Source organism: Dendrobates tinctorius, unplaced genomic scaffold (assembly GCF_039654945.1).
Source record: "Dendrobates tinctorius isolate UK_male_01 unplaced genomic scaffold, ASM3965494v1 ptg000138l, whole genome shotgun sequence".
In the NCBI taxonomy this organism is placed as follows: Eukaryota; Metazoa; Chordata; class Amphibia; order Anura; family Dendrobatidae; genus Dendrobates; species Dendrobates tinctorius.
In genome coordinates this window covers 28,238,699-28,252,988 of record NW_027361806.1, presented here as the reverse complement: position 1 = coordinate 28,252,988, position 14,290 = coordinate 28,238,699, and the positions used below count along the sequence as shown (strand labels likewise).

At 46.0% G+C, this 14,290-nt stretch overlaps 1 protein-coding gene across 1 annotated transcript in view; it reads left to right on the top strand.

Moving 5' to 3' along the window:
• Positions 1-6,583, top strand: part of LOC141048898 (guanine nucleotide-binding protein G(I)/G(S)/G(O) subunit gamma-5) — a 44,868-nt gene extending 38,285 nt beyond the window's left edge. The window contains exons 2-3 of the mRNA XM_073544979.1: positions 5,572-5,719; positions 6,375-6,583. Coding sequence (XP_073401080.1) covers positions 5,572-5,697 — 126 coding nt within the window. The 3' untranslated portion in view covers positions 5,698-5,719; positions 6,375-6,583. The remainder of the gene's footprint in view (positions 1-5,571; positions 5,720-6,374) is intronic.
• The last annotated feature ends 7,707 nt before the right edge of the window (positions 6,584-14,290 follow it).

The window sequence follows — 14,290 nt, the reverse complement described above, 5'->3', positions numbered from 1 at the left end:
GTGGAGGGAGTCTGTGAGGGGACGGTCACAGTGGGGGCTGTGGAGGGAGTCTACAAGGGGCCGGTCACAGTGGGGGCTGTGGAGGGAGTGTATGAGGGGACGGTCACAGTGGGGGCTGTGGAGGGAGTATATGAGGGGACGGTCACAGTGGGGGCTGTGGAGGGGGCGTATGAGGGGCGGTCACAGTGGGGGCTGTGGAGGGGGCGTATGAGGGGACGGTCACTGGGGGCTGTGGAGGGGACGGTCACAGTGGGGTCTGTGGAGGGAGTGTATGAGGGGACGGTCACAGTGGGGGCTGTGGAGGGGGCGTATGAGGGGCGGTCACAGTGGGGGCTGTGGAGGGGGCGTATGAGGGGACGGTCACTGGGGGCTGTGGAGGGGACGGTCACAGTGGGGTCTGTGGAGGGAGTGTATGAGGGGAAGGTCACAGTGGGGGCTGTGGAGGGAGTGTATGGGGGATGGTCACAGTGGGGGCTGTGGAGGGAGCGTATGAGGGGAAGGTCACAGTGGGGGCTGTGGAGGAAGTGTATGAGGGGAAGGTCACAGTGGGGGCTGTGGAGGGGGCGTATGAGGGGACGGTCACAGTGGGGGCTGTGGAGGGAGTGTATGAGGGGGCGGTCACAGTGGGGGCTGTGGAGAGAGTGTATGAGGGGACTGTCACAGTGGGGGCTGTGGAGGGAGTCTATGAGAGGACGGTCACAGTGGGGGCTGTGGAGGGAGTCTACGAGGGGACGGTCACAGTGGGGGCTGTGGAGGAAGTCTATGAGGGGACGGTCACAGTGGAGGCTGTGGAGGGAGTGTATGAGGGGACGGTCACAGTGGGGACTGTGGAGGGAGTGTATGAGGGGACGGTCACAGTGGGGGCTGTGGAGGGGGCGTATGAGGGGACGGTCACAGTGGGGGCTGTGGAAGGGGCGTATGAGGGGACGGTCACTGGGGGCTGTGGAGGGGGCGTATGAGGGGACGGTCACAGTGGGGGCTGTGGAGGGAGTGTATGAGGGGACGGTCACAGTGGGGGCTGTGGAGGGAGTGTATGGGGACGGTCACAGTGGGCGCTGTGGAGGGAGTGTATGAGGGGACGGTCACAGTGGGGGCTGTGGAGGGAGTGTATGGGGGATGGTCACAGTGGGGGCTGTGGAGGGGACGGTCACAGTGGGGGCTGTGGAGGGAGTGTATTAGGGGAAGGTCACAGTGGGGGATTTGGAGGGAGTGTATGAGGGGACGGTCACAGTGGGGGCTGAGGAGGGAGTCTATGAGGGGACGGTCACAGTGGGTGCTGTGCATGGAGTGTATGAGGGGACGGTCACAGTGGGGGCTGTGGAGGGAGTGTATGGGGGACGGTCACAGTGGGGGCTGTGGAGGAAGTGTATGAGGGGTCGGTCACAGTGGGGGCTGTGGAGGGAGTGTATGAGGGGACTGTTAAAGTGGAGGCTGTGGAGGGAGTCTATGAGGGGACGGTCACAGTGGGGGCTGTGGAGGGAGTCTATGAGGGGACGGTCACAGTGGGGGCTGAGGAGGGAGCGTATGAGGGGACGGTCACAGTGGGGGCTGTGGAGGGAGTGTATGAGGGGACGGTCACAGTGGGGGCTGTGGAGGGAGTGTATGAGCGGACGGTCGCTATGGGGGCTGTGGAGGGAGTGTATGAGGGGACAGTCACAGTGGGGGCTGTGGAGGGAGCGTATGAGGGGACGGTCACAGTGGGGGCTGTGGAGGGAGTGTATGGGGGACGGTCACAGTGGGGGCTGTGGAGGGAGTCTATGAGGGGACGGTCACAGTGGGGGCTGTGGAGGGAGTCTACGAGGGGACGGTCACAGTGGGGGCTGTGGAGGGAGTGTATGAGGGGACGGTCACAGTGGGGGCTGTGGAGGGAGTATATGAGGGGACGGTCACAGTGGGGGCTGTGGAGGGGGCGTATGAGGGGCGGTCACAGTGGGGGCTGTGGAGGGGGCGTATGAGGGGACGGTCACTGGGGGCTGTGGAGGGGACGGTCACAGTGGGGTCTGTGGAGGGAGTGTATGAGGGGAAGGTCACAGTGGGGGCTGTGGAGGGAGTGTATGGGGGATGGTCACAGTGGGGGCTGTGGAGGGAGTGTATGAGGGGACGGTCACAGTGGGGGCTGTGGAGGGGACGGTCACAGTGGGGGCTGTGGAGGGAGTGTATGGGGGGACGGTCACTGTGGAGGGAGCGTATGAGGGGAAGGTCACAGTGGGGGCTGTGGAGGAAGTGTATGAGGGGAAGGTCACAGTGGGGGCTGTGGAGGGGGCGTATGAGGGGACGGTCACAGTGGGGGCTGTGGAGGGAGTGTATGAGGGGGCGGTCACAGTGGGGGCTGTGGAGAGAGTGTATGAGGGGACTGTCACAGTGGGGGCTGTGGAGGGAGTCTATGAGAGGACGGTCACAGTGGGGGCTGTGGAGGGAGTCTACGAGGGGACGGTCACAGTGGGGGCTGTGGAGGAAGTCTATGAGGGGACGGTCACAGTGGAGGCTGTGGAGGGAGTGTATGAGGGGACGGTCACAGTGGGGACTGTGGAGGGAGTGTATGAGGGGACGGTCACAGTGGGGGCTGTGGAGGGGGCGTATGAGGGGACGGTCACAGTGGGGGCTGTGGAAGGGGCGTATGAGGGGACGGTCACTGGGGGCTGTGGAGGGGGCGTATGAGGGGACGGTCACAGTGGGGGCTGTGGAGGGAGTGTATGAGGGGACGGTCACAGTGGGGGCTGTGGAGGGAGTGTATGGGGACGGTCACAGTGGGCGCTGTGGAGGGAGTGTATGAGGGGACGGTCACAGTGGGGGCTGTGGAGGGACTGTATGGGGGATGGTCACAGTGGGGGCTGTGGAGGGGACGGTCACAGTGGGGGCTGTGGAGGGAGTGTATTAGGGGAAGGTCACAGTGGGGGATTTGGAGGGAGTGTATGAGGGGAAGGTCACAGTGGGGGCTGTGGAGGGGGCGTATGAGGGGACGGTCACAGTGGGGGTTGTGGAGGGAGTGTATGAGGGGACGGTCACAGTGGGGGCTGTGGAGGGAGTGTATGAGGGGACGGTCACAGTGGGGGCTGTGGAGGGGGCGTATGAGGAGATGGTCACAGTGGGGGCTGTGGAGGGGGCGTATGAGGGGACGGTCACAGTGGGGGCTGTGTAGGGGGCGTATGAGGGGACGGTCACAGTGGGGGCTGTGGAGGGGGCGTATGAGGGGACGGTCGCAGTGGGGGCTGTGGAGGGGGTGTGTGAGGGGACGGTCGCAGTGGGGGCTGTGGAGGGGGTGTGTGAGGGGAAGGTCACAGTGGGGGCTGTGGAGGGGATGGTCGCAGTGGGGGCTGTGGAGGGAGTGTATGAGGGGACGGTCGCAGTGGGGGCTGTGGAGGGAGTGTATTAGGGGAAGGTCGCAGTGGGGGCTGTGGAGGGAGCGTATGAGGGGACGGTCGCAGTGGGGGCTGTGGAGGGGGCGGGTGAGGGGACGGTCCCAGTGGGGGCTGTGGAGGGGGTGTATGAGGGGAAGGTCACAGTGGGGGCTGTGGAGGGGACGGTCGCAGTGGGGGCTGTGGAGGGAGTGTATGAGGGGACGGTCACAGTGGGGGCTGTGGAGGGTGTGTATGAGGGGACGGTCACAGTGGGGGCTGTGGAGGGGGCGTATGAGGAGATGGTCACAGTGGGGGCTGTGGAGGGGGCGTATGAGGGGACGGTCACAGTGGGGGCTGTGGAGGGGGCGTATGAGGGGACGGTCGCAGTGGGGGCTGTGGAGGGGGTGTGTGAGGGGACGGTCGCAGTGGGGGCTGTGGAGGGGGTTTGTGAGGGGAAGGTCACAGTGGGGGCTGTGGAGGGGATGGTCGCAGTGGGGGCTGTGGAGGGAGTGTATGAGGGGACGGTCGCAGTGGGGGCTGTGGAGGGAGTGTATTAGGGGACGGTCGCAGTGGGGGCTGTGGAGGGAGTGTATGAGGGGATGGTCGCAGTGGGGGCTGTGGAGGGGACGGCCGCAGGGGGGGCTGTGGAGGGAGTGTATGAGGGGAAGGTCGCAGTGGGGGCTGTGGAGGGAGCGTATGAGGGGACGGTCGCAGTGGGGGCTGTGGAGGGGGCGGGTGAGGGGACGGTCCAAGTGGGGCCTGTGGAGGGGGTGTATGAGGGGAAGGTCACAGTGGGGGCTGTGGAGGGGGTGTATGAGGGGAAGGTCACATTGGGGGCTGTGGAGGGGACGGTCGCAGTGGGGGCTGTGGAGGGAGTGTATGAGGGGACGGTCACAGTGGGGGCTGTGGAGGGGATGGTCGCAGTGGGGGCTGTGGAGGGGGTGTGTGAGGGGACGGTTGCAGTGGGGGCTGTGGAGGGGGTGTGTGAGGGGAAGGTCACAGTGGGGGCTGTGGAGGGGTGTGTGAGGGGACGGTCGCAGTGGGGGCTGTGGAGGGGGTGTGTGAGGGGACCGTCGCAGTTGGGGCTGTGGAGTGGGTGTGTGAGGGGACGGTCGCAGTGGGGGCTGTGGAGGGGGTGTGTGAGGGGAAGGTCACAGTGGGGGCTGTGGAGGGGATCGTCGCAGTGGGGGCTGTGGAGGGGACGGTCGCAGTGGGGGCTGTGGAGGGAGTGTATGAGGGGACGGTCGCAGTGGGGGCTGTGGAGGGAGCGTATGAGGGGGCGTGTGAGGGGACGGTCCCAGTGGGGGCTGGGGAGGGGGCGTGTGAGGGGACGGTCGCAGTGGGGGCTGTGGAGGCGGTGTTTGAGGGGACGGTCGTGGAGGGGGCGTGTGAGGGGACGGTCGCAGTGGGGGCTGTGGAGGGGGCGTTTGAGGGGATGGTCACAGTGGGGGCTGTGGAGGGGGCGTGTGAGGGGACGGTCGCTGTGGAGGGGGCGTGTGAGGGGACGGTCGCTGTGGAGGGGGTGTGTGAGGGGACGGTCGCAGTGGAGGGGGTGTGTGAGGGGACTGTCGCAGTGGGGGCTGCCAGCCATATTGACGCTCGGCCCGGCTGTGCGGTCACATCAGTAGATCTGCAGTGAGAGGTGACGAGACTTTAATATACGTCCTCCACATTTTTATCCCCCAGGAGCCGAGGTTCAGTGATTTATATGTGGAAAATTGGAGAACACACGACGTATGAGACCATACCGGGATGTGGGAACCCGGCCTTAAAGGGAAGCTGTCACACGGCAGGCGGTGTCTGATCTGTCGGCGGGATGGTGCGGAGGAGCAGAGTCACTATGTGTGGAAAGCTGCATTTTATTCATGGAGATCCCTGGTGTTTGTATTAGGAGTCCAGTGGGTGGTCCTCCCAGCGACTGACAGGTTACTGTATGACTGACAGCTATTTACAGGCACAATCACTGGTGGGACCGCCCACTGGACTCCTAATACAAGCGCTGAATGAGATTTGACCTGTACGTAGTTCTGCTCCGCGCCTCCTCTCCGTCCTGTCCGCAGTCAGACCGCTCCACAATCTGACTGTTTCCCCCTAGAAAAGCTCCAAGCGCAGCCACATATGCTGCCAGTTTCCTCCCGTGTGCACAGAGCCTTATGGGCCGGGGTCATCTGTACAGGACGCCATTGTCCGCCAGCGCGATGAGATGATGATCAGCGGCCTCTTTATCTTGCAGGTTTCTCAGGCGGCCGCTGATCTGAAGCAGTTCTGTATGCAGAATGCACAGCACGACCCCTTACTGACCGGGATCTCCTCCAGCACAAACCCATTCCGGCCCCCCAAGGTCTGCTCCTTCCTGTGATCCCTGTCAGTCTTTCTTTACGGTAAGTAAATGGTTAAAATCACAACATCGCCGACTCAATATTCACAATCTCTCTCCTCTCCAGTGTTGTGAACACTTTTTAGGAAGGCTAAACCTTCATGAACTTTATACTGGTGTCCCAAATGTAACCTACTGGGGTTGGTTGGCCTTGTTGAATATTAAGTGTATGTGCATACATTCCGGATTCATCTGCAGCATTTTCCGCATGGAATCTATTTTTGGCACAATCCACAGGTCAAAATCTGCACGTTTTACCTACGGATTTCTCCTGCGTTTTTACACCTGCGGATCCCTATAATGGAATGTAAAAACCGCTGCGGAGTCCGCACAAAGAATTCACATGCCGCGTTTCCGCGCGGGCACAGCGGTTTTTATTTCCCATATTTTACATTGTACTGTAAATCACTAGGAATTCTGCAGCGGATCCGCAACGTGTGCACAGACCCTAAAAACGCCTCCTTTGTGCCGGGATGGTGCCAGGACATCCAGGGTCAGCCGAGGATATGGCAGCCTGGTGATGAATGTGTGACGGAGATCTTGTGTGATCTGTTCCTCCCAGTGTCCGTCCTGGGGCCAGTGCTGCTCCTGTATGGCGGCCGTTCGTCTCCTCTTTATGGAGCTCTGCTGGTTCTTAAAATTTTTCTTTTTCCTTTCAGTTTTTCCTTTAGCCGATCACCGCTTGTCCTGAAGGAGCCGCTCTGTTTATGGTGGGATGTGCCAAGTTTTCTATTGTACATTTCCATCGACACGAGTTAACATCTACCTCTCCGCCATGAGCTGTCTGCAGTCATTTACTTCAACTTTTTAAAAGAAAAAATCCATTTTATACACTGGTGACTAATCGCAATAAATGTCTTTCCTTTTACGCTTCCCGCGCTCCGTGTTCCTGTAGCTTCACCTCCAGTCGCGCTTTAGGGTTTGTCTGCACCACTAGGAGCGTCATACTATTAGAGCGTATGTCCACTACTAGGACAACCCCCACCTGATCAAAATGTTTGCCCCCCATATAGTAATAAAGCCTAAACTCCCCTCCTGTTCTGACGACTTTCCTGCGGCGCTTGCACTCGCTCTCCCCGGCCTCCGATGCGGTTGTTGTGACTCTGGTGCCCAATCGGCGCCGGCGTCACTGTCCCCACCGTCAGACAAATCTATCATGAAGAATCCGGGCTGCGGATGATCCGACGTCCTCTTCATGTTCAATTCGACAGGTGAGGATGGTGACGCCGGGGTCACATGTCGCAACAGCAGCGCGGGAACGGCGCCTGCACGGGAGGAGCGTATAGGCTTTATCTTATTGTGGCCAAGTGAGGTAGTGGACAGCTTCTTTAACCCTGTAATGACTACACAAATTTCAAATACTTGGCCTGGTCATCTTATGTAGCGATAACTCGAATTTGTCAACATATCCCACTAACTTGGATATTGTTTTTACGAGACACATTATACTTCAATAATGGTAAACTTAGGTTGACACGTGTGTGTATATATATTTATTTATAAGAATATCAAACTTGATAATTTTTTTTTTTTTTTTCAAATAGCAATTTTCAAACTTTGAGTATCCCTTTTAATCCAGATGGTCAAGCCACAGAAAATCAATAATAAATGACATTTCCCTCGTGACTGCTTTACATCAGCACATTGTTATTTTATTAACATTTTATAAGGTTTAAAAATGTAGCAGTAATTTTTTTTTTAACCCCTTCACTACCAAGGGTGGTTTGCACGTTAACTCCCGGGCCAATTTTTACAATTCTGACCACTGGTCCTTTTATGAGGCCATAACTCTGGAGCTTCCATGGATCCCGGTGATTCTGACATTGTTTTCTCATGACATATTGTACTTCATGTTAGTGGTAAAATTTCATTCAAATAACTTGGCGTTTATTTGTGAAAAAAACGGAAATTTGGCGAAAATTTCGCAATTTTCCAACTTTGAATTTTTATGCCCTTCAATCACAGAGACACGGCACACAAAAAACTTAACAAGTAACATTTCCCACATGTTTATTTTACATCAGCACAATTTTGGAACCAAAATTTTTTTTTTTTTGTTAGGCAGTTATAAGGGTTAAAAGTTGACCAGCGATTTCTCAGTTTTGCAACACCATTTTATTTATACTGACCACATCACATTTGAAGCCACTTTGAGGGGTCTATATGATAGAAAATACCCAAAAGTGACACCATTCTATAAATTGCACCCCTTAAGGTGCTCAAAACCACATTCAACATCAGATTTCGGAATAAATTCTTGGACTTTTGTGCGCTGCCAGATAAAATCACTAATCCAGTTTATGAGAAAGATTAATCCATTTTATTTCCCAACGCGTTTCGAAATGTATACCATTTCTTCTTCAGGGGATGACATATATGATCTAACAGAGCTGTCACAGGTTATATACAACGAGAATTCAAAAAACGGCGCCAAAGGATCACATGTCATCTGGTGCAAATGTCAGGGTTCAAAGTACCACAGATAAACTGATGTATTAGTTAGTCTAAATTCATTAAAAACATATTATTTTTATTTTTTCATAGATAAAAAAGGAAAAAAGAAGAAGGAAAAAAAAAGGAAGAAGATAAAAAACGAAAAAATGGAATATATATAAAACAAAGAAAATATAAAAACGAACTCTTGACATCTGGGAATAAAAGTAGCATACTAGGTGTCTTGGACCACTATACCAAGCTCAGGTCATACCTGACAATAAAGAAGTAAAGGATTTAAAAATGAATAAAAAAAGTTACTGATTAAAATGATATGTATAATTTATATAACAATAAAGGACGCTTTCTCTTTTTATTAAAAAAAAAAAAAAAAAAATGTGTGTATGAATCACCATAGATTTATTAAAAACATGAATACGGCCAGTTATAAAAATGTGGCCGAAAAGGGTCAATCAATGCGATCGATTATAAAGTATTCACACACCACTCAAGAGGGGAGGTATTGATTTCATTCAAAAACCATCAGAGTGTCTGATGGGAAATGCACAGAGACACCGACCACGGAGAGCTCAAGCAGCGCCCAAATGAAGAGACCAGGATCGCTCCCCGCGATGTCCCGGCACAAAGAGAGGAAATGAAGGAGGAAAAAGGGAGACCGCTCACCTACAATACAGCAAAACTAACATCTTTTTCTTGTAACACTATAATATAAAAATAATATATAAAAGAGATGTGCACATTAAAAAAGTATAAAAAATAGAAAAAATATATTTCAACCACATTACAGGAATAAAAAGTCGCATACAGAAAAGGGGTTAAACATACAGGATACAATAAAAATCAATATAAATGACATATGAATACATAATTAAAAATTATTAAAAGAGAAAATTATTGAATTTATCCCATTTTAAAGAAAAACCTCTGTAATTTCGTTCAATCCATATGGCTTAAGTGTATTCAACCTATAAATCCAAAAAACTTCTTTTCTATTTAGTTGCCCTATTCTATCAGGAATGTCAACAGGAATATGTTCAATTGGACTGATTTTTAATCCACTCGGATCCTTATTATGTTTAATAGCGAAATGTCTAGAAAGACCATGTTGTAAGAAACCCTTCTTAATGTTATATCTATGTGAATTAACCCTTGAGTGTAAGGGTTGGGTTGTTCTTCCAACATACTGTTTTTTGCATCCACATTCAATTAAATATATAACAAATTCCGTGGTACAGTTCAAATAATTTTTTATAGGAAAGATTTCATTGGTAGTAGATGATTTTACAGATTTTTCTCTGTGTGTAATAATATTACAACAGAGACAATTTCTCTTTCCACATTTGTAAATCCCTCTTAAAGGGACATGAATTGGATTCAATGTAGATTCAGTTTTTAGTCGACTGGGGGCCACCAATCCCTTAATAGTTGGTGCCCTTCTAAAAGTTATTCCTGGATTGCTAGGTAAAAATTTCTGTAAAATAGGATCACTTAAAAGTATGTACCAATTATTACATAGAATTTTGCGTATTCTTGTGTGTTCAGCACAATATTGGGTGATAAAATTGGTCATAAATTTTTTATTATCTGGTTTAACTATTTTTTGTTCATTAATGAGAGTGTCTTGTGATATATTGACACACCTATTATAGGCACTTTTGATTAGATTATTAGGGTATTTTTTATCTACAAACCTATTTTTTAAAATATCAGCTTGGTCCTTAAAATCCTCAATGCTAGAACAATTTTTTCTGATCCTCCTAAACTGATTCTCTGGAATATTCCTCAGCCATTTTCCAAAATGTCCACTATTAAAAGGAATATAACTATTAATATCAACATTTTTAAAAAAGGTTTTAGTTAAAATAATATTGTCCTTAATAAAAACGGTTATGTCTAAAAAGTTGATACTGTTCTGTTCATATACTGAGGAGAATGATAGACCCCAGTTATTATTATTAATATCATGGATGAAATTGTCAACATTACTATCAGAGTTATCCCAAATAAAGAAAAGGTAATCAATGAATCTCTTATACATTATCAAATTATTGCACCACTTGGAATTAAAAATATAAAAATCTTCGAAAACCCCCATAAAAACATTTGCATAAGTCGGTGCGACCTTTGAACCCATCGCGGTCCCGAGCTTCTGATGGTATAAATATCCATCAAATGTGAAATAATTGTTCCTCAGAATAAAATCCATACCTTTTAATAAAAACTTTTTTTGATCTTTAGACAACCTACTGTCTCTTATTAAAATTTTGTTAAAACAGGCTAAACCCAAGTTGTGTGGTATATTTGAATATAATGAGGATACATCCATAGTAAGTAATAAATAGCTCGATTTCCATTTAATTTGTTGTAAGAATTGAATAAGATGAGTGGAATCTCTAATATAACTTTTTAAAAAAGGAACATTGGTAACCATGATTCTATCAATATAGTGGGATAGGTTACTCGTTAATGAGCCTATACCTGAAATAATCGGTCTCCCTGGGGGGTTTATTAAGTTCTTATGAATTTTCGGTAGATGATAGAAGAAAGGGATTTGTGGATTTTGAATAGTAAGGAATTTTAGTTCCTTTTTATTAAAGATGTTCATATTTTTACCCTCCTGGATTAATATATCATAATTTAATTTTATTACTGGAATAATGTCAAATGAGTTTTTACTATAGTATTTTTCATCAGATAAAATTCTCCTTGCCTCATTACAATAATCAGATCTATTCTGAATAACTATCCCACCTCCTTTATCTGCTGACCGAACTATAATATCAGTATTAGTCTTTAATGTTTGTAAGGCTAATTTTTCACCTCTACTTAAATTATTTTTATAATGATATTTGTCTTTCGTAGAAGTAATTTCCTTAAATTTCTTTTGTACAACATCATTAAATACATTCAGAAAATGGCCCTTATTTTCAATGGGGTAAAAATTGGACCTAACAGGTACATCCAAATGAAATCCCGTTTCAATAGTATCATTATTTATAAAATTGCATTCTTTAGAGATGTTGTCACCTTTAGAGCCTGATATCTGATTTAACTCTTTTAAAAGAAAATGTCGTTTTAATGTTAATTTCCTAATAAACACTTGTAAATCCAGGAAGAGATCAAAGTCATTTGTTTTATGCATAGGACAAAAAGTTAAACCTTTGGAAAGAACTTCCTTTTCCTCTGTTGTGAGGTGATATGATGATAAATTAAAAATATTACTCCCATGACCAATAATATTTTTACTTTTGTTATTTTTTATTTTACTTTCCCTTTCTTTTTTTCTCCCCCCTCTACTTCCTCTAAAAGACCTTTTCTTTTTCCATTTTTTGGAGAAAAATTTTTTTTTATATCTTTCATCTGCGTGCTTTTCAGTGCTCGTGGTAAAAAAGGAACAGTGGCTGTATTATTTGTGTTAGAATTATCAATTAGAATCATGTCACTATTGGTTGTATTAGATGAATTATTATCATAAATGGAGAAATCCAATAGTGAAATCGGTGTAGATTCAGGAAATTCTATAAGTGCCGGTGATACAATTTCTATTGGAGTGGGTGTGATAATTTTGCTTATATCTGTGATAGGATTCATTGTGTCAATGAGATTACTAGTGGTCTTATTCTCATTTAATCGTTTCATTTGTTCCTTGATGCTCTCCAGGTGTTTAATAGCTTCAACAAGCGGTGCTGTCATTTTAGTGGTCTTGATAGGTGGTGGTTTGAAAAAAATATTTTTTTCTCCATTTGTCATCTCTTCAGAGTTAATTACAATATGTTCGCTCATATTTTTCTTATTAATATTGCATTCACTATTATCATCAGATTTCACAGTATCTTTATCATTGATATTAACAGTCTCTATTGTTTTCACAGATTTTTTTATTATCTCTATTGGTTTCACTGTCTCTTTATTTTTAATATTATTGTCATTGGATATGTATTCAAACTATATCCTTTAGTTTGAATACATTGGATTTTCTCCGACGGTTCTTGGATAGCACCGCCGTTGTATAGGAACGTTCAGCATCAGAGGGTCCGTTCCTGTGAGTCAGGATGGAATATTTTCAAAGCAGACTTTCATCGAGAGAAAGACTGATCCTGCAAACTATTGGTAATATTGGATTTTCGAACCACACAGAGGGAAGTACTAATTTATTTAGTGAAGAAGAGACTAGGACTTTTCGAAAAACCTTCTTGAACTTAAAAGAAGCTATTAAGGAGGAACTGCATTATAGCCTGGACGCCCGCTTCTTATCCATTTATTAAGAGGAGAACATTTGTCCTCGTGGACTAAGGTTAGTCTTTGACTCTCCTTTTGATAATGACTCAGAATTTACACACGAATGGGACACTAATTTAAATAATTGCATGCATAGGATGATTTTACTTTTATACAAAAAAAGATCCAAACTTGCAGAACTGGCAACAATTAAGGTACTAGATCTATCAAATAAATTGAGTTCTTTTGTGAAACATCCTGAGTATAAAAAAATCAACTCGAATGTTATAACACATGTCATGCAAATTGAGCATGAAACAATTCTTAAAAAATAAAAAAAACTGCAGAGAGATAGGGAAGACTATAGGAAAATTAATGATAAAAATAATAAAAGGGAGACTGTTACTGATAATTCAATTAAAATGGATACTACTAAATCAGCAGAGAATAATGACAATAATATTAAAAATAAAGAGACAGTGAAACCAATAGAGATAATAAAAAAATCTGTGAAAACAATAGAGACTGTTAATATCAATGATAAAGATACTGTGAAATCTGATGATAATAGTGAATGCAATATTAATAAGAAAAATATGAGCGAACATATTGTAATTAACTCTTAAGAGATGACAAATGGAGAAAAAAATATTTTTTTCAAACCACCACCTATCAAGACCACTAAAATGACAGCACCGCTTGTTGAAGCTATTAAACACCTGGAGAGCATCAAGGAACAAATGAAACGATTAAATGAGAATAAGACCACTAGTAATCTCATTGACACAATGAATCCAATCACAGATATAAGCAAAATTATCACACCCACTCCAATAGAAATTGTATCACCGGCACTTATAGAATTTCCTGAATCTACACCGATTTCACTATTGGATTTCTCCATTTATGATAATGATTCGTCTAATACAACCAATAGTGACATGATTCTAATTGATAATTCTAACACAAATAATACAGCCACTGTTCCTTTTTTACCACGAGCACTGAAAAGCACGCAGATGAAAGATATAAAAAAAAAATTTTCTCCAAAAAATGGAAAAAGAAAAGGTCTTTTAGAGGAAGTAGAGGGGGGAGAAAAAAAGAAAGGGAAAGTAAAATAAAAAATAACAAAAGTAAAAATATTATTGGTCATGGGAGTAATATTTTTAATTTATCATCACATCACCTCACAACAGAGGAAAAGGAAGTTCTTTCCAAAGGTTTAACTTTTTGTCCTATGCATAAAACAAATGACTTTGATCTCTTCCTGGATTTACAAGTGTTTATTAGGAAATTAACATTAAAACGACATTTTCTTTTAAAAGAGTTAAATCAGATATCAGGCTCTAAAGGTGACAACATCTCTAAAGAATGCAATTTTACAAATAATGATACTATTGAAACTGGATTTCATTTGGATGTACCTGTTAGGTCCAATTTTTACCCCATTGAAAATAAGGGCCATTTTCTGAATGTATTTAATGATGTTGTACAAAAGAAATTTAAGGAAATTACTTCTACGAAAGACAAATATCATTATAAAAATAATTTAAGTAGAGGTGAAAAATTAGCCTTACAAACATTAAAGACTAATACTGATATTATAGTTCGGTCAGCAGATAAAGGAGGTGGGATAGTTATTCAGAATAAATCTGATTATTGTAATGAGGCAAGGAGAATTTTATCTGATGAAAAATACTATAGTAAAAACTCATTTGACATTATTCCAGTAATAAAATTAAATTATGATATATTAATCCAGGAGGGTAAAAATATGAACATATTTAATAAAAAGGAACTAAAATTCCTTACTATTCAAAATCCACGAATCCCTTTCTTCTATCATCTACCGAAAATTCATAAGAACTTAATAAACCCCCCAGGGAGACCGATTATTTCAGGT